At 37.9% G+C, this 23916-nt stretch overlaps 1 protein-coding gene, 1 long non-coding RNA gene and 1 pseudogene across 2 annotated transcripts; 1 reads left to right on the top strand and 2 right to left on the bottom strand.

The window, feature by feature from the left end:
• Positions 1-1980: 1980 nt before the first annotated feature.
• LOC121783087 lies at positions 1981-2787 on the top strand. The gene is made up of 2 exons (XR_006046514.1): positions 1981-2052; positions 2192-2787. It is a non-coding gene; the product is annotated as an uncharacterized LOC121783087 (long non-coding RNA).
• Positions 2695-5081, bottom strand: LOC121783086 (annotated as a pseudogene).
• An 8115-nt stretch (positions 5082-13196) lies between these two features.
• On the bottom strand, positions 13197-15836 carry LOC121782205 (ankyrin repeat-containing protein BDA1-like). Its single transcript, XM_042179944.1, has 2 exons — positions 15204-15836; positions 13197-14156 (listed from the first exon to the last, which is right to left on the bottom strand). The coding sequence occupies exons 1-2, from the start codon at positions 15780-15782 to the stop codon at positions 13473-13475; spliced, it is 1263 nt and encodes a 420-aa protein (XP_042035878.1). The 5' UTR covers positions 15783-15836; the 3' UTR covers positions 13197-13472.
• Positions 15837-23916: the final 8080 nt, after the last annotated feature.

Genomic DNA, 23916 nt, shown 5'->3' with positions numbered 1-23916 from the left:
GTGATTACGTCGGAGGGTAGCAGCGGCGGTTCCCACGACCTCCCCGAAGATGCTCAGGAGACCCCGTCCCCTCCCTCATTTACTCTCCGCACTCGCCCGGTTGGTCAAAGACGGGCGCAACGCCCTAGTCAGAGGTCCTAGGAGGTCCAGTCGGCATCCCCCTGTTGGCAGCTCGACAGCCGACCTCGTCTTCTTGGCGCGGCAACAAGCGCGGGCTCAGATGATCAAGGTCATAGATCAATGGAAGAATGCAACTGACTCCGAGGAGAAGAGTTTTTTTCACGCCGTGCTAGTGAGTATGCGACAGGATTTGAATCCCGGCGCGGCACAGGTGGGGGGCTCTAACGCGGGCTCAGATGCCGCATATTAGGGGGTCCCGGATAGCAGCGAGGAGTGAGGCGGCGCCGGAAGGGGTGGGCCAGTGCGTGGATTAGGATTTTTTTTACTTTTTTTTAATTAATGTATTTTTAAAAATTTAATATTCTTAGAGAATTTTCCCGTATATGTGTCATAAATTTAATTCCGTATTTGTATGATTGTTTAATTATTTTTTTTTAGTGCTGATGATGTGGCAAAGCTATGGCTGGGCTATTGCTTGTTGCTTGTCCAGCTGATGTGGCAGGATGAATTTAGTGCTGCTGATGTGGCATGACTGGGTTATGGCTGAGCTATTGCTTGTCCGCCGACCACTGGAGATGCTCTAATAGTGGAAGCCAAAGCCATAAATCTAATTATTTTTTTAATTCTTGATATATTTTAATTTAATTAAAATAAAAATTATTAGACTATAATAATTAGAAAAAAACTAAATTAATTTTAAAAAATTGACAATCACAAGTAAATATATGTATTGAAAATTTGAATTTTAATTATTTCCATATTTCTCTCTATACACTTCATCTTCTCCAAAATTTGTTCCAATAAAATTACCACAAAAATTGAAAGAAAAAAAATCGAACTTGGGCAGAGCTGCGGCTCTCGGCCCCCACAATAGGGCGCCGCGGCTCGCGCCCAAGAGCTCCGGCTAGGCCAACTCCGCGGCGCGCCCATGTGATCCCCCGCCGCGGCTCTTCGTGTCCTCAGCAATAGGGAGCCGCGGCCCAGCCAACCCCTGCCGGGAGCCGCGGCTCCCCTATCGTGGACGCTCTTAATCATGAATGCTTTTGAAGACAAACATTTCTGACGTTCACACGATAAACTATTGAACTTACTAATTACTATCGAGCACTATTCACTATTCATGACATTATTCATACAATTCACAATACATTTATACTATTCGACACTATTTGTTGTAACTTTTTAATATATATAAATTACCACGTAATGACGGTTATCTTTATTTGCATGAACATGCTCGGGGAATTGAAGCATCCGAGCATAGAGCACCAACTGTTTGAAAAATTGGTAGCTTCTCTTTGTAATATCATATACTCCCACTTGTGGAGAAAAGACTCGTAGGTAAATGAACATTTGATATCTATTTATGCTATAATTATACGCTTACAATTATTTGTTAACTCCTTGTATTTCATTGCATGTTAAAACTCTTCGAGCATATTATTTTCTTGGAATAGTAATTGACTAGCAACTAAAATAAAAAGGAAGTGATAAAATGCAAACTCTATATATATAGTACAAACTTCAAACTCTATATATATATATTACAAACTTCAAACTCCTCAATACAATGTCAATATAGTACAAAATTTCATGATTTTGATGTTAACACATAGTCAACACAATGTCAATTACGGTGTCAACATAACATCAATCGTTAACATTGTGTTGATATTTTATGTTGCTATTATTTTGTCATATGTTTGATATTTTCTAACGATCCGGATAATAATTTAGACGTACAATATGACATATGAATAACCATAAAGTGGATTATTTAAGAACGTTTAGTTTTACTTAAATTGATGTTGAGATTATAAAGTTGTAATCTTAGAAAATGGGGATTATGAGAGAGAGAGACGGTAATCGATCCTCTTCAGCAACTTCACCTTGTGCCTATTTGAGAACTGCGTATCAGAACTGCTTCAACCGGTAAAAAACCAATCTTTTTCTCGTTTTTGTGTATATTGTTTTAATATTAATTAAATTTCAGAAAATATGGAATTGTTTAGCTGCTGAGGGTTTTGATCTCTTAAATTGGCTTCAACATCTATGTGTAAATGGTATTCAGAGAAATTCCTAAAAGGGCAGTGGGATGAAGAAGAGTGCATTTTTGAGTGGGAGAAATACAGACAGTCTAGTCTGTATTTGTAACTTGTAAGATTTTATTTTCAGCAAGGATTCAATTTTTGGGGGGCAAATTGTGAAATTATGTGATGGAGTAGAGTAACTGTGTTTGTGAAAAATTTAAGTTGCAGTACTCTTATTTACAGCAACATTTGGATGATAAGCATCTATGTAGGTTCTTGGAAGCTGATGGTGTGTTGGATTTGAATGATCAAGCTGAATTCAAGAGCAAAACTGGTGTTTCTTATGAGATGAAATGCTGGAAATTTAATGAAGTTTTCGTTTTTCGTGTGGTAGTTTTTTGTGGATTAGTCATTGATTCCAACTGATTATGTACATATGTAGTGTTTAAGAAGTTGTTCTTTATCATATGTTTTGGAGATTCGTGAGCCTTGAATGAGTTCGATTCAGTTATAAAGTTCGATTATAGAGTAGCATTTCTAGGTATGAAATTGAAAGACAATCTAGGGATCGTCACCTTTATTTTAATATGTTTTGTATCATCATAGAAGACGATAACATTGTCATGTTACATGGAAATTACATCATCTGCTGCATCAATTTATTTTAGAATGAGATGAATCTGTTGCCCTTTAGCTCTTCTAGTTCTTCTTGAAAAGGAAATGGGCAACCATCCATTCTTCTCCGTTGCTGTAGCCAAATAGTTCTGCAACTGCAATAAAGAATGTTCTCCAATAGACAGTCCACTTCACTGCTGAATCTTTGCCATACGTTGATTCCATTATTGCTTTTATCAAACCCGAGTTCCTATCCATTCTCTTGAGCCATTCTTCGCTGCAAGCGAAGCCTTTCATTAGATTTACTTTAAAATCTTAATTACATTGTAAGAAACTTTTCTTATTCCTAGTTCTTGTCCTTACCTTGTCTGTGCATAGTGCTTTCCATTTAAGAGCCAGTGATTGACTATAGAAACATCATCCTGCAAGACAGAGTCACACAGCCAATGAAAACGAAAGAAACGGAAATAGAGAAAGATGGTTTGAAGAATTATATGAAAGGGAGGTCACCTGAAAGTAAAGGAGTAGATTAGCTGAGGGCATTGTACCTCCGGTGAAGAAGTATCTTGTGATCCAGTCGTCATCATTGACATCCTATATCACATCCCGACTTTGCGTGAAAATTATTTAACCGAAATCGCTTACTGGCGATATTAGAATGTCCTTCAAAATGGTTACCTCAAAGTGGTAGGCGAACGCTTTATGGCAGAAATAATGTACAAATAAAAGACTGTCTGGTTTCATCCACCCAGAAATCTTCTTCAGAAGATCATGGTAGTTCTTCATATGCTGTATGAGAGTGCAACAAAAACAAAACTCATTATCCTGACCACCAATAATTTGTACTACTCAAACTGGATGGTACCTCAAACATTTCAATGGAAAATATTCTGTCATATGAAGCTTCCATTTCAAATGTGCTGATATCTGCTACAATGATCTCCACATTTTGCAGCTCAAGATCCCTGCCAGGAAAAAAAGGTGCAGATTGATCGAGCATCTCCGACAAAATCAACTGGCATTGGACTCAAAACTGATGTATGTATTGTGATATCTCTTTAATGCCCAAGGACAGTTTCTAGCTACATGAGATTAGTGATGTTACATTTGAATCTTGATATAAAGGCTTTTACGTAAGGGAAAAAGAGTGTGTACCGACACTGCTCCTCAATGTGTAACTTTTGTGTTGTTGAATTGCAAATCCCAGTAATCTGGCAAGTAGGGTACTTTTGTGCTAAATACAGAGAAAGCGATCCCCAGCCACAGCCAACGTCAAGAACAGAGTGTCCGTCTTTATCTGCGACCTCTCGCAGTATAACTCTAGCATCGCCTTCTCAGCGTCCTCTAAGGTGCCCGACTTGTCTTTGAAGAAGCAGCAACTGCAGAATGCCATCCACAAAGCACGATCAGCACTTACATTCGAGTCAAAAAATATTCCCCTCTCCCTTTTACAGAAAAAGAAAACAACAAATTTCAGAATTTGCTGGGAAATTTGCCTGTATTTTAGATGCTTCCCAAGAACGAGCTTGAAGAAAGAGGTTGGAACTTCGTAATGTTGATACTTCGGCTCTTCTGTCTTGATTGCTATCGGCATCTCTCTCAAAGCTGCGAGGTGAAAGTTGTTTGTATGAAAATCCATATGTTTATTGCAAAAACTTCTACATAGAACTCAAATTTTCTGCACCAGACATCATTTCTATAATTGCTCTATTATTCTTCAATCTCTTTTCACTGATTTTTTTCAAGTTAAATCTCTAACTAGATGACCTCATGAAATTCAAAGCATACGATTTCACTATTTGAGTTCATTTTGACTAGAGCTAAACATTAGGTATCATCTAACTAAAGAAATCAAAGACGAGCACTAAAAAACCACAAAATCGAATATATTAACTCGAAATTTAATAAATTGCAACATACATTCTCCTAACTAGCACAGCCAGAAAGCAAATTCTCGAGAAAAACATAGATTTCCATTCGAAATTGAAAACAAAAGAGTGAGAAGCATACAATGCGCGAAGTGAACGAGATCGGAGAGCTGAGTTTCAGCGGACGGCCGGTAGCCGGAGCGGAGGCGACTCGCGAGCAGCAGGCGCGTGAGGCGGCGCACGACGGCGTCCGGCAGCAAATTCCGCTCAAGCGAAGCGAGCATCACGCGGACAGTAGCGGCGTAGGGCACATGCAGGATCGAATCGACAACGCCGCCGTTCGCCGCCTCCATTGCCGGAAAATCGAGTGAGGAAGGAGCGAAGTGAAGTGTTCTGCTTTATCTTATCTAATCTGTTAGCGTCTCGACGTGACTCCAATGGCAGTTTATTTTATTTTTATTATAAATAGTATACTAGATTTTATTATAAATGTTTATGAATAATTACAAGATCATGCATGCCGCTGATATAATGATGATAATTATGAGGAAATGCCAATAATTTCTTTAATTTTTAAGGTTAAATATGTACAAATTTAATAGAGGTAGAATGGATAAAAAAGGTTTAATCTATTAATTTTGATATATAGTGAATTAAATACTCCATAAATTTGGTGTCTATAATATTTACTGAATTAAATACTCCACAAAAAAGGATTATTCTTGTGAAGTGTATGTTGCCACGTCGACTACTTTAGTATGGAGGAGAAATTTATTACTCCTTATATAAGCTGATAAGAGATTAAAACCAGCAATTCTAACCTATTTCTTACATCATTTATTGTTCCACTACTATAATGGAATAATTAATACGCATAAATATTGGTATAAAACAATAAGTTTGACTTATATATAAGAGAATAGTTATTTACAATATCATGATCTGCACGTACGGAGATACGAGTCCACATGCCCAAAATATACAGTGACAAGATTAAATGCCACAAACTAATATACCTGATCATAATAGTTTTATCTGCGACTTTCTTTATCTTCTCTATCTTTTTTCACTTGATAAGAGTTTTTCTTTTATCAACAGAATACACAAGAAGCTGGACAAGTATGACGAGTTTCTCTCGTCGAATACAAGATATAATTCCTCAACGATAGGAAATCGTGTCGAACGTCGCGGGAGCTTTGCCCGTCGATCAATCCGGCGTCGAATTCTAGGGTTCGTGCTTGTGCATGAGAGAAAAACGATAAATTGCGTAAAAAATATTTTATTTCTTGAATGAATAATATGTAGGTCTCCTACACATATTTATAATATGTGGAGATACAATAATATCCTACCAAAATCTAGTAACTCAAATATAATAATATCATAAGCAAAAGATATGGTGAATCAATAAATATGGAAAATATATGATAATTAAATACTAAATAACTAATAGGATAATAGGGGATATTTTGGAAGATGTATCGTATCATCTTGTTAGCATTATTGGTTGATCAAGGCATAAGCATGGGTGCATGCATGCGTACGGTGTGAAGCTGCAGACTACGGAAGGAAGACAACATGATCAAGGAGAAGACTACGGTGGAGCTGCAGCTTGATCAAGGAGAAAAAGGAAGACAACATGATCAAGGAGAAGAAAATAGCCGTTGGAGGGTTATGAACTAACTCAACAAACTTTTGTGAAGATCTCTTTCACTTAAGTTTTAGTATAAGTAAGTTAGTTTGTTTACTCATTTGTAACATAGTTAGAAATCAGTTGTGTACATTCACTTCTCAATCAATAAGAGTTTTCCATTCGGTTTCTCAAAAAAGAGTTCGTCTTCTACAACTTGTGTTATCTTGTCTTCTTCGTTTGCAATCTTTCAACAAGTCTAATAACAGGTCAAGCATGTGATTGCCATAAATAAAACACAGCTGCCTACACATATTTTCTTACACAAGTCCAAACAACACTATGTTACATGTAGATTGTAGCAATATTAGAAGGCCATATAACCTATGTCGAAGAAAATCTTGAGATTCACTCGCGTGCCTTTTTCTAACAAATCTAAAATACCTCAAAATATTATGTTGTCATAACTTCTTCGTTTTTAATCCTTTTTCACTTATCAAACATCAAATTAAATGTAATTTATAACGATTCCTACAAAATCTTATTGCACATATTCATACGATTTTTTGAACGAAAATAACAAAACACTGGACTTGCATTCCTAATCTTTATATGTACAAGGAAAATCAATATGGTTATTATAAGAATCTTTACACTCAACATGTTCAATCTATGTACATCGAATTTGTATAAAGATCTTCCGTTAAAACGCCAAAAACGAAGGAAATCAGAAAACCATCTCAATGACTAGAAATTTGCACGGTGTTTGCGAAACAGACTGGGGAGCAAACTCATTTCCTTTTTTAATGATGCATGATTAAATTTAGCTATTGGAGATCGTTTAAGGTAAAAATCATCATTTTATTATTTTTCTAGGATTATTTTAAGATAATGAATTGAGTTTAACCTATATACTCATTACATGTGTCATAATAATAACTCTTCTTATTATATATGCATATTGTATTTTATGAAATTTTTTATGTTGTATTTTTAAAAAACTGAAATCGAAAAATATTTTCGCTATGACTTGAAATTCGCACAATGCTTGCGAAACTGTGTTCCCGACGAGCAGACCCCCCCCTATCCAACTACCCATGTTCAACGCACAAATGCAGCACGGTGAAGCCTCTGCCCACCTTTTACCGAGCAGTTGATGGAGCTAGTGAGACGAGCTCCTTGACCTCTCCCTTGATGGCCGCAAGATGGAGAGGGTCCCAAATTGGAATCTATCAAAACTAGTGATCACCAAAAAAATTTAAATAGAGAAAAGGAACATATGCATAGTTAAATTATCATTAAAATTGTGGAAGTTTGAAGATAGAGAGAGAGTGAGTCGGTGTGATAATTATGGGGATATAGTTTTGCTGTGATTTAAATGAGAGATTTCGAAAAAATGGGCTCAATTAGCAGGCCTTTCAAAATTTGTGGTTAAATTCGTTGACTTTTCGAAATATGAGGTCGTGGCGTGTGAATTTTTCAGAATATGAGATTTTTTATTTTTTCATGTATTTCACTTATTATTTCTATTATATTATTTACAAATTAACCAAATTACCACTAATATTTACAGTATAATTTAAATTTTTTAACTTCAATTTTATAAATTACCATTGCCGCCTCCACCCACATTCTCCTCCTCCCCTTCGTTGCCATCCACCCTTTCTCTCCCATGATCCATCTAAAAGAAATTCAATTAGAAAAACTCAAATTCCTCCTTCGTCTTTGTTGGGAAGAAACCAAACAACCAAAAACTACGGAAGCACAAACGGTATTCTTCTCTCCCAATAGCACAAGTCGATAATTATTTCTAACACAATGTGGCACGATAATATCAAAGACAAACAATCAGCAGAATATAAATTGAGACAACGATTTTTATGTGGAAAACCCTTTCGAAGCAAAAGGGAAAAACCACGGGACTTGAGAGTCCACTCAAAAGCTCCACTATAATATGTTTTTGCTACAAGATCAATATCCAACCTCTACAACAAGTATAAACTCCAACTAGGTTGATTAAAACAATCTTAAGCAAAATACCCAAAACAAGATGAGAAAATCATCAAAACAGAGGCTGACTTTGACACAAGAATATCTGACCTTACTGTTCACGGATCAACAATCCCACCGTACAATATCAAGATCTTCAAGTCGACTAACCACTGTCCGAATTTCAGCTCAATCAGACCACTGATGAATACTCGATCGAACCTCGAACAGAACTGTACCAAGCTGAAAATCTGCACTCACCTTTCACAAAATGGAGTTACGTTGCCACTCAATCTCTCAATTCTGACTCTGAATTGATGATACAACAGCTGACTCTCACCCTCTCTCTTCTCCATCATCTCAATTTGTGATTCACCCAAATCAAAAGATGTGCTGTCAATTTCTAATTAAACACACACACTAATTAGCATTAAGGAAAGAGAAATATGCCTATTTATTTTGGGCAAACTTGAGTTGGGCTCCCACATAATGGGACCAGCCCAAACAAATCTCCCACTCCCATTATGTGGAGGAGACCGCAATCCCGATGATCGAGCGACAAACTTCAAACTTCCCTCTCAGTAAAGATTTGGTGAACATATCTGCACCATTATCATCAGTGTGAATCTTCTAAAGCTCTAACAATTTATCCTCAAGAACTTCTCGTATTTAGTGATATCTCACATCAATATGCTTCGATCTTGAATGAAAGGTCGAATTTTTACCGAGATGAATTACATTTTGGCTATCACAAAACAAGACATACCTTTCTTGAGAAAAGTCAAGCTCTTACATAAACTTCTTCATCCAAAGCAACCCTTGCATGCTTTAGTCACCGCAATGAACTCTGACTCAGTTGTAGACAAAGCAACACACATTTGCAACTTAGATTGCCATGACACAGCTCCCCCTGCACAAGTAATCAAGTAACCTGAAGTAGATCTTCTTGAGTCAATATCTCCAGCCATATCTGCATCTGTATAACCAACTAGAACAGGTTTTTCAATGCCGAAACATAGTCTCAAGTTGGAAGTTCCACGAAGATATCTCATAATCCACTTCACTGCATTCCAATGCTCCTTGCCCGGATTAGAAAGAAACCGACTAACTGCACCAACAGAAAAGGCTAAGTCCGGTCTCGTGCATATCATCGCATACATCAAACTACCCACGGCTGAAGAATATGGAAGTCAAAACGGAAACTTGGATTACTTGTAATTTTGGATTTGGATCGGCAGGTCAATATTATTTCTGTAGTGGCTGCTCGTAATATTCCAATGTAAGCTTGTATTAAATTGTGGGTTCAATTTAATTAGTAAAAAGCTAATTGGGGGAGGCCATATCCAAAATCTTTCATAGATCCCTGACTTGATCCAATGGTGATGTTGAACTGTGAATGCCTCTTGAGTATGGCAACTTCTTTCTCTTTTCCAGCACACACTGCTCACACAATCCCAGCTGCTCACTCGGATTTTCAAGCTCAATTAGATTTTTCTTTACTAATTCCTTTATTCCAGCCTCTCCCAAATGTCCAAGTATGAGGGTACCAGGTTTTTTAGACTCAAGTTCTGCACAATGTTTACTTCACCAGAGATTACTCTTGCCTTCAAATAATAGAGGCTTCTTCTCCTTTCTGCCATCATGACAACCTCCCCATTCTTGACTGAAGTGCGTAAATTTGTGCTTGCGTAGGTATATTTCAATCAAACAGACCTAGAGGATTCTCTAAACCACAGGGTCTAGCAAACCATAAATCCATCAGAAAAGGTCGTTGGGTGCACTTTTTACCGCTTCAAAACCTTAACCTGTCAAACTATTGGCTAGTATATGGAAGTAAGGATCGATCCCACAGAGACGGAGGTGTTAGCAAGTATTTAGAGGACTTGGGAAGGTGCCACGCAACTCATGGGTTAAGATTTCTTTAAACTACTTGAGAGGGAATTAAAAGCACTTGACTAACTACTGGACCTAGGAAATGAGAAAAACACGTACGCATGCATGACTCATCAAACGTAAAATTAACTGAGGAACGAATTAAGCAAACTACCAGGTCAAGTAAAATATTTCCCAAAACAGTCAGACAAGTACGCAGAAAAAAGAGCAGTGGAAATAATTTCTCGAGTTAGCTACTGTGACAGAAAAAGCTGCAAAAGCAAACCACAGATCTGACTCTAACTACTAACGATCTTCATCTTCTTCAGCAAATATAAAATGAATACAAATGAAACAGAGCATCAAACACAGAGAAACAGAGCAACTTAGATCGAACTTCAAACATTACGATTAAGCAGAAAAACTACCAAATCTAAACTACCAGGTCGAGCAAATCGAAAAGCAACAGTAAAAACAGCCATAACCATGCAGATTCAAACCAACACGTATCAGATCCACAACTCCAAACCACAATTCACAACAGATTCATCTCGATCCCAACTCAACCACGTTCAGACCCATATCTGCTCAACTCCGATTCAACCGATTCAACAACAATTGTACTCCGATTCAACCGATCTCAGGTTCAACTCAACAACCAATTGCGAAAAGCATTCAAATCAGTAAAAACTAACATCAAGCCTCAGAAACCAAATAAAATAGAAAACATAAACTTCCATAGCCACTAGAATAAAGTTCAAACGGAAATATCAGTTGTCAAGCTTCCAACGAAGAAGTTCATGGCGAGACAAAAACAACGAAAAGATAAATGATTGTATCTTCGCCCCCTTAGGGACGGTGTTACACCACAGAACTAAGCTAACCGCCACAAGACCCAGAATTACTCCATTGAAACCAAGTGCATGAGATATGTGTGAAGTGAGCTAAAACTAAGTGAGACTAAGGAGAGTGATGAAGCTGATGTCGAAGTGCCTCTCTTCAAAGTGGTTGTACCTTTATATAGTTGAGGCATGGATCCCTAGGGCTTTCCTCCTTGTTGATTTATCGTTTTTGCTCTTGAAAAAAATCCTTTAGAAAGATTCTCCTTGTTCACTTTTGCTTCCTGCCAGCGTTTTCGTCATTCTCCTGAGTCAGGTAGATTGTTGGTGCTTTTCACTTCACTTTTCCTCACTTTTATCTGCCCGGTTGATTTACCTGCATTTCCTGGGTCTGGTAGATTTTTCACGCACCTGAACTTACAAACACTTGTTAGTTTACTGAAATACAGAATTTAACCTCATAACCGATATATGAAATGAGTCTTATCATTGACAATATTCATGACTCCATCAGATAAATGCAAGCATACCTGCCGCATCCAAAACTCCAGTAGAAATCAAGTTTCTTTTTATCTCTGGAACGAATCTCACACCAGTGAGCAACCTGATGATCTATCATGTAATCTGAGTTTTATGTCCGCTATCCCTCTGATTCTGCATATCTGATTATTTCCCAATAAAATTGATCCAGTTGCATCCTTCATCTCATAAAAAATTGCTTCTATTTGGACACATGTGGAAGTTGCATCCAGAATCCATGATCTAGGGAAGTTCCTATACATCCTTAGATATACACAGAGCCTTTGGGACCTATAACTCTTCTGACAAATCAGCAGTATTCTTCCCACCTTCTTCCTCGACTGTTTCTTCTTCCAAGACCAGCAGTTTTTCTTTAAGTGGACAGGCTTCTTGCAATAATGGCATGACCTGGTCTCCTTCCCATCAGCTCCTTTACTCTTCCAAGGCTTCTTCTGTGACTTCTTCTTCCCATTCTTCTTGAAGTCAGCCTTGATGTTCAGACTCTCAACTGCTACATCAATAGATTTGGAGTTGGTTTTTTTGGTTTTTCAGACTCTCAACTGCTTCATCAACACATTTTCCAAATTCTTCTAGCTGCTCCAATACACTCTTCCCATCTGCAATCTTGAATGTTAGCAATTTTTGCTTCAAATGCAGCCGGTTGGCCAATGTCTTCGACATATATAATGACTCTAATTTAGACCAAACCCCAGCTGCTATAGCACCTCTCTAAGGTGCTATATGCCTTGTATTGCATATCTTGAACTCTATCTTGAACCCATATCTTGAACCCTTGTTGCATCAAGATCGTCTTCATCTTGAGCTTCCACAAGCCGAAATCGTTCCGACTAGTGAATTTTTCAACTTCAAAGTTTGCTGTAGACATTCCTCAAATAGTTGGTGCGCCTCACTTGGAAGAACAGAGCCTATGACACAGAAAACAGCTTCTAAACCTTTTCCTCTCGATCCCTTCGACCCCTTCTCACAGACGGCGCCACGTTGTGAATAATTTGCAACGCTCGAACAATATCGAAAACAAGAAAAGAAAGAACACGGGAAATTAAGTGGTTCAGCTCTACGCCTACGTCCATGAGCAGAAACTAGTGTGTATATTTATTGATAACTCAAGAAGAATTACAAGAATCTATCTACACCTAATGATTACAAGATGAAGATCTCTCTATCTCTCAACTCGCTTGAAGACGATGCTACTTCGAGAGCTAATAACGCACAGTTGGAGAACACTCCTCTCCTTTCTTGAAACTTCACTTTCTAACTGAGATGCTCTCTACTTTCAACCATGAATTTTTATTCATAGTTATATCAACTTGAGAAGAAACTCAATCAGCTCAACTGCCACTCTACAGCTTGGCTCCAAAGTTAGTTATAACTTCCAACTGCTACTCTAACTTCAAGCCTCCATTGCTCCAACGACTATAATTTTTTAGATGAATTGGATTTGGTCAGATCAATTACTAACATTTAGTTTGATTGAATTTGGGTTTGAGTGTGGGGAGCCTCCTCACTCATTGTCTACACACTGGGATTGGGTGTCATCCTTTGAATTGGTCAAGTGACTTAGAATTTGACCACATTTCCAGTTCACACAGGTTTAGAAATGGTAGATGCTCAGTCACAGAGATCATGAAGAAGGGTGGAAGTTCTAATGTTTTTGAGAGAAAAACCCTAGTTGAGAGGAGGTGAGAATTAGAGAGGAAGAAACCAACAATTTAATTTTGTATTTCATAAGAATAGGGGAAATACAATCGTTTTATTTATACTTAATTAACCCCATGCTGTTCGACTCTCTTTTGCATCCTAGGTAAGAACCGGCAAGGAAACCCAGAATGAAGCTTATAACTTTTGCTCGACACAATTACAACAAAATAAGAATAAAACAGAAATAACAAGTAAATCAAACTCAGCAGGCGCTGTGGCTGCTGGACTTGACGTCGAGTCCTGCTTTGTGCGATGGATTGGTAGCAATGAGTTAGCACAAAGAACGTTTACACTTGAGCACTCCCCTTCCAAGCTTTTTAAGGACCCACACTATCAAACGGATGGTGTGACCAACGAGAAGGAGAAACATCAAACCGAGCCACACAATCACCGTGCACACTTGTGGGTCTGTATACGAACTTGGGGCTGTATACGAATCACTCTCAGTCTCTTTCAAATACACTATGACGGTTATATAACTCCATGCACTAGCTGAGATGGCGATCCAAATGATCACCATAAGGATCCACATAAAGAACCTACGCCTTATCGGCAATCCACTTGTCAAAAGCAATATGATGCTTAGAGACGATATGAACGCTACTGTGTTCCCAATGTAGAAATTTTTAGAATAATCGACAGTTGCATATGTTTTCCAAAGACCATCGGGAGGGTTAGTTCCAACTTGAAAAGTCATGGTCGCAATCAAGGAAGCCACCACCATTAATGTATTTTTCTCTTTCTCAAGCCAAACTGCATGTTGCTTCAACAAACCATTCACACTGTTTTTCTTTTCCTTCTTCTTTGCTGGCTTATCACCATGTTTAAGCAAGTATGCAATTTCAGGGTCCCTCACATCTCTTCTGCTTCCAGTAAGAACATCCATTGCTGTTAAACCATCTTCATTTTTTGCATCCACGTCTACTGCACCCACGCTCACCAAATATTTCACAGCCTGATTTCAAATAAGCACAATCACAATTTAGAGGCCATTGACAAAATTGTTTGGTTAAATCATTTCTTTTCCATAACCCCAAGATTTTATATCAACTTCGAACAAGGCATCCCTCCTACTACAAAGAATAGTCGGGCGTTGGAGATCTACTATTTGTTATTTGTTGTAACTCTTAGAATTTTTTTTCTACTTAACTAAGTATAAAAACAAATTTATTGTAACGAGTGGTTCAATTGAGAACTATTTTAAAATTAGAACATATTAATTCACAACACAAAACACATCAGTTGCTCCCAACTGAAATGTTTTGTGTTTTGTGTTTCAAACTAATAAGTTTTCATGTTTTTATTTTAAAATAATTCTTCATTGAACCACTCCCAGTATGTACGTTTATTTCTAACGACCAATATATTCTTCATTGAACCACTTCCAGTATGTACGTTTATTTATAACGATCAATATAAATACTCCAACCCCTTTTTAAATCTAAATATAGCCAAAATACAGAGATATTGAATAGAGAATTTAGATTAAAATTTTCAGCAACAATTAATAAGAGATAATATCTATTTAAATCATGAATTTTGAAACTTATATTCCTTGTGTCCCACTCTAAATGATACATTTCCTTTTTTGGATTGTTCCTGATAGAAATCCATGGGTTCTATCTTAAAACCCAATTTGGGTTTTAAGATAGAACCCATGAATTTCTATCATGGTATCAGAGCGGGTCGCCGACTGTGGGTCAAATTTAACTGACCCAGCAATACCATGATAGAAATCCGTGGGTTCCATCTTAAAACCATGGAACCCACGGATTTCTATCAGTTCCACTCTAAAAAATACATTTTCTTAAAATAAAAACATCGCTATCTCTACTTTATTTTGTCTTACCTTATTCCTCTTTATAATTAACTTACAAAACACCATAGTATAAAATCCAGTATCAAATAAGAAATGCACTGCTTAGAGTAAGGACATAGGGAGTACAACTAAAATTATTACTATCCCATTAATAAATGATGTCTAGGGCTCTATATATCATACCTCAACTTGCTTCTCTGCAACAGCTAAATGCAAGACAGTGTTTCCATCATTATCCCTAGAGTTGATGAAGTCACCAGCATTTCTCACACTTTTCACTATTAGCTTGATAGCTTCCAATTGGTAACTTTTGACACACAAATGCAAGATGCTCTCTCCTCCACAAGCCGTAACCCTAGTCGCTTCCGGTCGAGCTTCAAGTAGCAGTTTCATAGCTTCAACGTGGCCTTTGGCCGCTGCCAAATGCAACGGCAAAAGCTCATTCCTATCGCGGGCCAAACACGCCTGGTTATCGACCGATAGAAGAGCCTTCACGACCCCGACATGCCCTTTAGCCGCTGCAAGATGCAGAGGAGAAGAGTGATGCGAATTCAACTCGTTCACCAGTTGTGGTTGCAACCCTATGATTTCCCGGACGAAATCCACGTGGCCTAACATGGCTGCAACGTGCAAAGGTGTCTCGTTGAAACGGTTAACAAGAGCTCTCTCGAGGATTAGTGGATCATCAATCAGTAGTTGTTGAAGTGAAGTGATGGAATTTTGTGTTGCAGCTTCAAAGAGCTTAGTTTGCAGTCTCTCCATTACTACTATTTTTTTTTTCTCTCTTTTTGTGTAGGTGTGGATATACTAATACAAGGACTCAACTCCACATTTTATAGACGCTTACTAGCTTGATATTTAATTTTAGTGGTGTGCCAATTCATAACAATTGAAGAAAATTGAATTTTGCATTCTATATTTATTTTTAGATGGGGACCAATTGATAACAATTGAAAAAATATTTGCAATTTTGTTAGTAAAAACAGATTTAGGATGATATGTTCACAACTCCAATGGCTCTGCTATTAACGTTGCTCTCTTTTGCTCTTTATATCTACATGAGTTTTATGTATATCTACAATGACTCCACATTTCCAAATTTGTCATATTATAAGTTACTAATAGTTTATGAAGTTAATTAGCGTCTAACCCGACGGGAATTATCGCATTCATCAAGAAGCCTGAATAACATCAGAATTTATACTGAAAAATGAGTCGATTGAAAAAACATGGTCACTCCACATTTTATACTAGCCACTAGCTAGATTATATTAAGCATGTATCACAATGTAATGTCTACAAGATTCTTCATCCTCAACCTTTCGATCCATATTTAACATAACTTTCTATTACAGCTAATCAAACATCTAACTAACTCTTCTATTCTTTCTCTATAATTTTTTCTTTCTTTATTTAATACTCCATCTGCTTCTTTACCTCTTCCTTCCAACAGCTATCGAAGAAGTACATCTATCCAACGATCATATATATACATAAACGTTAGAGACCAAATTTCACAAAACATAAAATTAAGGACCTATTTACTTTTCCTATTAATAACTAGGGTATGTTTTTTGCTACTTAATCCTAAAATTTTCAGCAATTAATTAAGAGACAATATTTAGTTAAATCACAAAGTTGGTCAATTTCTAGATAGTCACAAAAGATCTGTAAATGAAATATTAAGTTTGGAATTTTTAATTTTTCTCAATTATCTCATCTGTGTACAAAATGGCGTGCTTAGGTGATACACAAACCGTTTCGCATTATGAAATTAAGAATATAAAATAAAGATCAAATATTTATTTTAATGAAAATGGAAACTTCGTAATTTAATATTTTGTTTTCAAATCTTATGTGACGTTGCAAAATTCTGCTAACTCACGTACATAATTTAAATGGCTACCATTCCACTACTTAAGGTTAGGATTGTCGACTGCAACATTAGTTTGATATTGTCCGATTTGGGTCAAGCCCGCACGGATTCACTCCCAAAAGGCCTCGAACTAATTGGGGTTGGACAGGAATTATATATACCTTCCAACTTTCCTCTCTCATCCGATATGGGACGGGTTTGTAACCCAACACTTAACACTTAACAGGGTCAAGGTCTTTACATAAGCCAAATACAAGACATTGTTTTCATCACCATTCTGAGAGTTGATACACATTCAGTAGGAACGTTCCTTGATCCACTAATTACCATCATAATTATTAATCATAAAAATGAAACAATAGAATTTTGTGGATGCATGAATTCGGTGTACTAGTCTTAGGCAGATATTTTTTTAGTCGGGGACCAATTCATAACAATTGAGTTCTATTGTTTTTGGAATTTTGTTAATGAAAACAAATTTAGGAGTACTTTCATAGTTTCATTCACTACTCTCTATCTCACCCTTTATAATTGCACAAATTGTTGATTGTTTTCTCTTACATACGTAGGCAAAAATGCTTTATATATCGTCATCAGGAATGCAATTATTGTACTTTTCACTAGAAGATGGAGAGAAATCACTGGGAAAGATATGTATGGGACATCACCTTGTCCGTTTTGACGAAGTCTAATTAATTTGTGGCGATTTATTTTTTTCCACTGCTTTATTTTACATTAATTAAAAAAAGGCTTTAACTGGGGGAATGGCAAGGGTTTGGCTGGTTTTAATGATTTAAACACAAAATCAAGTGCCCTATATTATGTGAGAATTGATTGAGCACTCCGAGATTGGGCTTTTGAGGGTTTATTAATTCATAGGAGTTGAGACTTTATGGTAGGTGTTCAATGTTGTGCATCCTAAATCGGTTGTACAAGGCCATAAGTGTACGTGGAGTTTATAGAGCAAATGAACTCTCCCCCATGATAAATTATTAAAGAGTAAGTGAAGCATGTGACGACCAGGGACGATTCCAGGTAGGGTCGAGCAGGGTCAACTGGCCCATCGTTGGTCCATGGCGTATTTATCCCAAGTAGTGTGTGTAGACAACTTCATCCATAGCTCTTTTCGACTTTGGATCTGATCGTTAGGCCTGCCCACCTAATTACTTTATATTTTCATCCTGGATTTAATCCTTAAAAGCATACGAAAACGTAAATGCTCTCTGTATTTTTGCAGCATTGATGCATCATTTTCTTAGATGTGTGGTTTGGAAAAGACTTGTCTGAGTTTTATAATTTTGCCTTGCCCAGAATGGGTGAATCAAACAGTTATAATCAAGTGCCGATGGTTATAACCGGTTCTTAATCAAGGAAATCGCAATTTTGTTAACATTTTCCAAGTTAAAAAATTTCTCAGTCGATTTTATCATAGTATGATTAATGTTATCTGTATTTGTCTATATTCATTTTCAATCGTAATGGTTACTTGGTAATAATTTAGTTCAGTTTATGAAAATGAGGTTCAGTCCTCACTGTTGAATATGTCTAACTTGGCTGGTACGTACGAGGAGACTTTATACGAAACCATAACGACTTTTTCATTTCCGGTGAAATAATTTCAATAGTCTGAAAATTCCATATAAAAACACTATGCCAAAAAGATTAGAAATTCAGTTGGTTGAAATTAGTTAAAAGTAAAATCTAGTACTAGTTGATAAATACGGTACAACCACCAAACTGCTATTTTTACAGTCAGGAACTTCTTCAAATTACACTTGAATTTATTTTTTTTGGAATTTCGTTAATAAAAACAAATTTAGGATTACTTTCGTTCATCACTCTCTATCTCTCCCTACAATAATTGCACAAATTGTTGATTATATTCTCTTACATACGTAGGCAAAAATGCTTTATATATCGTCATCATGAATGCATTTTTGTATATTTTTCACCATAAGTTGGAGAGATATCAATGGGAAATTAAATGGAGAGAAATCAATGGGAAATTAAAGAGAGAATCTACTCATATTTTGACGAAGTCTAATTAATTTTTCAATGCTTTATCTAACATTACTAAAAATGGCTTTAACTGAGGGAATGGTAAGAGTTTGGCTGGTTTTAATGCCTTTAAGCACAAAATCAAGTGCCCTATTATGTGAGAATTGATTGAGCACTCCGAGATTAAGGTTTTGAGGGTGGTTTTATTCATAGGAGTTGAGACTTTATGGTAAGATGTTATGTCTTCAATGTTGTACGTCCTAAATCGGTTGTATAAGGCAAAAGTGTGGAGTGGAGTTTATAGAGCAAATCAACTCTCCCCCATGAAAAATTATTATTTTTGGATGAACTTTTATGTTTATCTATAACAAGGAATTAATAGTGAAAAATGAGACAACAAAGAAAAATTGGTCACTCCATGAATGATGTGTGTATGTGCAATGTGTGTATAATGTGTAAAGGTGCCTAATTTTATTACAGTACTATTTGAAATTCCAGTTATCTATTACTTTTGATCTAATATTCATATCGAGGAATTGAAATTGTAATTCAATTTAAAATCTAATTTTTTTGCGGAATAAACATTGGATTTGGAATTGAAGGCTCCAATTCTAATTCCCTAGGCTCAGTTCCATGATACCAAACTGAGCCTAAAGGAGATTCAAACCCAAATCGACCCTAATTTATACTCCATCCGTCCCATAGAAATGTCATATTTCCTTTTTCATCCTTCCCAAATAAATAATCCGTATCCATTTATGATAAATTTTTTTATCCTTTTTTTTACTTTATCATTTATCGGCATTATATCCAGTATAACATTTCAACTACTTTTTCTTCTTCTTTCTTACTTTATTAATTAAGTAGGAGTATTAAAATCTGTGTCAATCCTAAAAGGTGTATTTCTATGAGATGGATTGATCCCCTTTAGACCACAAGCTTAACCATTTGATAATTTAGCTACATGTTCTTTATGTGACATGTGTTGGAATCGTGTTAGGTCAAACGACTTTGACTAATAATAAATGTTACAAGACATTTAATTTTGTGAAATTAAATGCAATAGCGTCGATCTAAGTTCCGAGTAGATGACCGTAGCATATTCATTTTCTCAAATCCGATTCCCGGTGAATGAGAAATAATATATTAAAGTTAGTCCCAATAAAGCTAGAAATGAGCCATGAGAAAAAACTAAGAGATTAATTAACTAAGCGTTAATTATCCCACATCGGGGATGATAAACTTCTTTGATGAAGTATTTAATAAGATGAATTATTATGTGTAATAATTATTGTGGAATAAGAAGGGTGACATAGCCCACAAACGCGCACACGCGCGCGCCGCCGCCGCCCGCCCACGAGCCGCGCACCGTGCCCTGTGCCCCGTGTGCCTTGGTCTTTGGGTGGTCTTTGGGCTGTTCTTTGGAGCTGGTCGTTAAGCGTGGTTCAAGCCCCGCTTGTTCCTTTTAGACCACCTCAAACTCCATGCTATCCCCGACAGACCCCGACTCATGGTGGTCCCGGTCCCCGTGCCCCTGGCACTGTGTGCCGTGTGCCTTGGATCTTGGTCTTTGGGCTGTTCTTTGGAGCTAGTCGTTAAGCGTGGTTTAAGCCCCGCTTGTTCCTTTTATACCACCTCAAACTCCACGCTATCCCCGACAGACCCCGACTCATGGTGGTACCGGTCCACGTCAGGTCCCCGCTGGACCCCGACGCATAAAGGGAGACAAAAGGTCCCCGATGGACCCCGACGGTCCATGGTGTATCCCTTCGTGTAGTGTGTCCAGATGCATCGTGTCTCTTCAGCTCCCAACGGCTAGTGCACCAGTCAGTAACCCCCAGCGGTTACGGTCAATGGCCTTGATGACAGACATTATGTCTGTTGACTCCAGCAACCCTTGCGGGTGGACTTGGCCTATAAATAGGCATGCATCCATTGCATTCTAAACACAACAAACTCAAGCATTCTTGCATACACGCTCTCTCCATCTCTGCATAATCTTTCCGTTGAAGCTTTGCCCCCGCCTTACTCCCATTCACCGGAGCTCTGCTGCTAGCGGTGCTACAACTTCAGAGACGAAGCTGTTTTATCTTTGGGGACGACATGCTAATCCGAGAGTACTACCGGAGCGTATCTCGTCTTCGGAAAGAGGAGGCAGGTACTATATGTCTGTGATTGATGACTGGTCCAGAAAGGGTTGCCCCCGCCTTTCTCCTCATCTCGGCTTACATCTTTACGGTTTATTATTTCGAATTCTTCTTTGTAATTTCAATTCAGTTTATTTCCGTTTAATTTCTCCATTCTTCATTGGGTTGTATTATGCCCGGTTAGTGTATCTTTGTATCACAGTAAAAAAAAAACCAACACATCACATGCAAATTAATTAAGGATTGTGATTTGCAGACGTCGAATTGGGTGAATTCAAAATTATATTCTATAAATGGGTGTCAGTATGGTATATCACCTAAAGTAGAAAGTGAATAACGTAGAGAGAATAAAGTAAGAGAGAGTAAAGTAAGAAAGAGAAAAAAGTTACTATACGTGGAAAAGACTCAACTATGAGGGAACTTCCCGAAATAGAAAAATGACTGAACTATGAAGGAATGGATGTAGTACTAGTTGTAGAAATCGGTAGAAGGGATTAATCTTATTCAATATATCAACAATGCAAAGTTTACTAGACTAGGTTCTATACATGGTAAACCTAGATTACACTAATTACTCTTCTATCATATGCGAAATATCCTCCCATATCAATTCCTGATTTTGTACAATATCTTCTAACACTCCCCTCAAGCTATGTAACGAGGTTGCCGATACTTAGCTTGCCAAGTACTTCTCGAAACGACTTCGAGTTCACTGCCTTTGTCAAGATGTCTGTCAGTTAATCTTCAGACTTGACATATGGCATTTCCACCACCTTAGCTTCCAAATTCTCCTTTATGAAATGTCGGTCCACTTCCACATGTTTGGTTCTGTCATATTGCACCAGGTTTTCAGAGATACTAATGACCGCCTTATTGTCACCGAATAATCTACAAGGTAGAGTAGAGTGAAGGTTCAACTCCGTCATCAACCTCCGTAGCCATAATATCTCCGTCAATCCACTCTTAATCCCTCTGAACACTGCGTCTGCACTTGAGAGTGCTACTATTTTCTGCTTCTTGCTCCTCCACGTTACAAGATTTCCTCCAACAAAGGCAAAGTATCCAGCGGTTGATTTCCTGTCATTCAGGTTTCCTGCCCAGTCAGCATCAGTGAAACCGTGTATCTCCATGGGTCCGTGTTTCTCAAACATGAGCCCATGCTCGGCTGTTCCCTTATCAGATGATTCTTAGTACTGCCTCTCAGTGCTCTCCTTATGGTGCGTGCATGAACTGGCTCACCACTCCTACTGCGTATGCAATATCTGGTCTTGTATGGGAAAGGTAGATCAGCTTCCCAACAAGTCTCTGGTATCTCCCCCTGTCGGCCGGTTCTCCATCTTCATTAATCTGTAGTCCATGATTTTGTACCATAGGGGTATCTACGGGCTTGCAATCTAGCATCCCAATTTCTGCCAATATATCTAGTATATACTTCCTCTAGTTTATGAAGATCCCCCTTTTCGATCTTAGTACTTCAATTCCCAAGAAATACTTGAGGAGACCTAGATCCTTCATCTCAAATTCCTTGAACAAATTCTTTCTGAGCTCCGCCATTTCTTTCTCATCATCTCCTTAATGATCATGTCGTCTACATAAATAATCAAACATGTAATCTTGCCCTCCTTCTTCTTGAGGAATAGAGTGTGATCTGAATTACTCTGTTCATACCCATACTTCTTCATAACCTCTGTGAACCTCCCAAACCATGCCCTCGAGGACTGCTTTAACCCGTATAATGTCTTCTTGAGTTGAAAAACTTCTCCTACTTTGAAACTCCTCGGTGAACCCAGGTGGGGGTTCCATAAACACGGGTTTTGGTAATTCTCCATGTAGGAACGCATTAGTTACATCGAACTGATGAAGTGGCCAGTCTTTATTCGCCGCGATCGAAAATAACACTCTCACAGTGTTGTTCTTGGCGACTGGGGAGAATGTTTCGACATAGTCTACCCCTTAAGTCTGAGTGTACCCCTTTGCCACAAGTCGTGCTTTATACCTCTCAATTGTACCGTCTGGTCTTCTCTTTATCGTGAACACCCATCTGTCTTTACTCCATCAGGCAATTTCCCTTTCACCCATGTATTGTTCTTCATAAGTGCCTTCATCTCAGTCAGCATGGCTTCCCTGTAACGACCCAAAAAATTTCATAACTTGAAATTACTTTTAATTCGATAGAAGTCGATAATTAAAATTAATTTAGAAGTCTTATTTAGACTTGGTGTGTTGGATTAGTAGGAAAATAAAAGTAATTTAAAGAAGAAAGGGATATAAGAAAAGGAAAATGGAGAAAATATCTCCCCTCTAGAACCTAAGCGAATTATCATTCCCACTCCACGCCTCTCTCTCCCCCTATCTCTCTCTTCGACCAGGTTGGGGATTTTCAGAATCCGTCGGCTTCTCCAATTCCGCCAGCCACCGCCGCCGTTGTACGGTCACCTCGCCGGAACTGGCTACTGCTTCCTTGATTTCGCCGGACATGGCCACTGATTTCAGCGATTTCGCCGCCGGGAGACGCTGCTGCCGCTGCTGTCTCGCTGGGAAGACGCGACGCCGCTACTGTCAGCAGCGTCCGTCGGTCAGTCTCCGCCACCCGTTGTTCCGATTTACCCCGAAACAGTCCCGATTCCCTCCGAACAGCCCCGCAACGTCCCGCAAGATAAGTTCTCCTTTATCAAATTATGTTCTTTCGCATTTTCGATTGATTACAGCGATTGTTCAATTTGTGATGTTCGATTGGTGTTATTATTCATACCGTTCTGAGTTTTGATTGTTGATTGAGTTACGTGAAGGAGTTGAATTTGGCAGCATATGTTATGTACTGATATGCTATGCTTGTGAAGGTAATTGATCGACTGAAAAGGGGTATACGTTGTTG

Source organism: Salvia splendens, chromosome 20, assembly GCF_004379255.2.
Source record: "Salvia splendens isolate huo1 chromosome 20, SspV2, whole genome shotgun sequence".
Lineage (NCBI taxonomy): Eukaryota > Viridiplantae > Streptophyta > Magnoliopsida > Lamiales > Lamiaceae > Salvia > Salvia splendens.
This window is presented reverse-complemented; position numbering and strand designations above follow the sequence as displayed.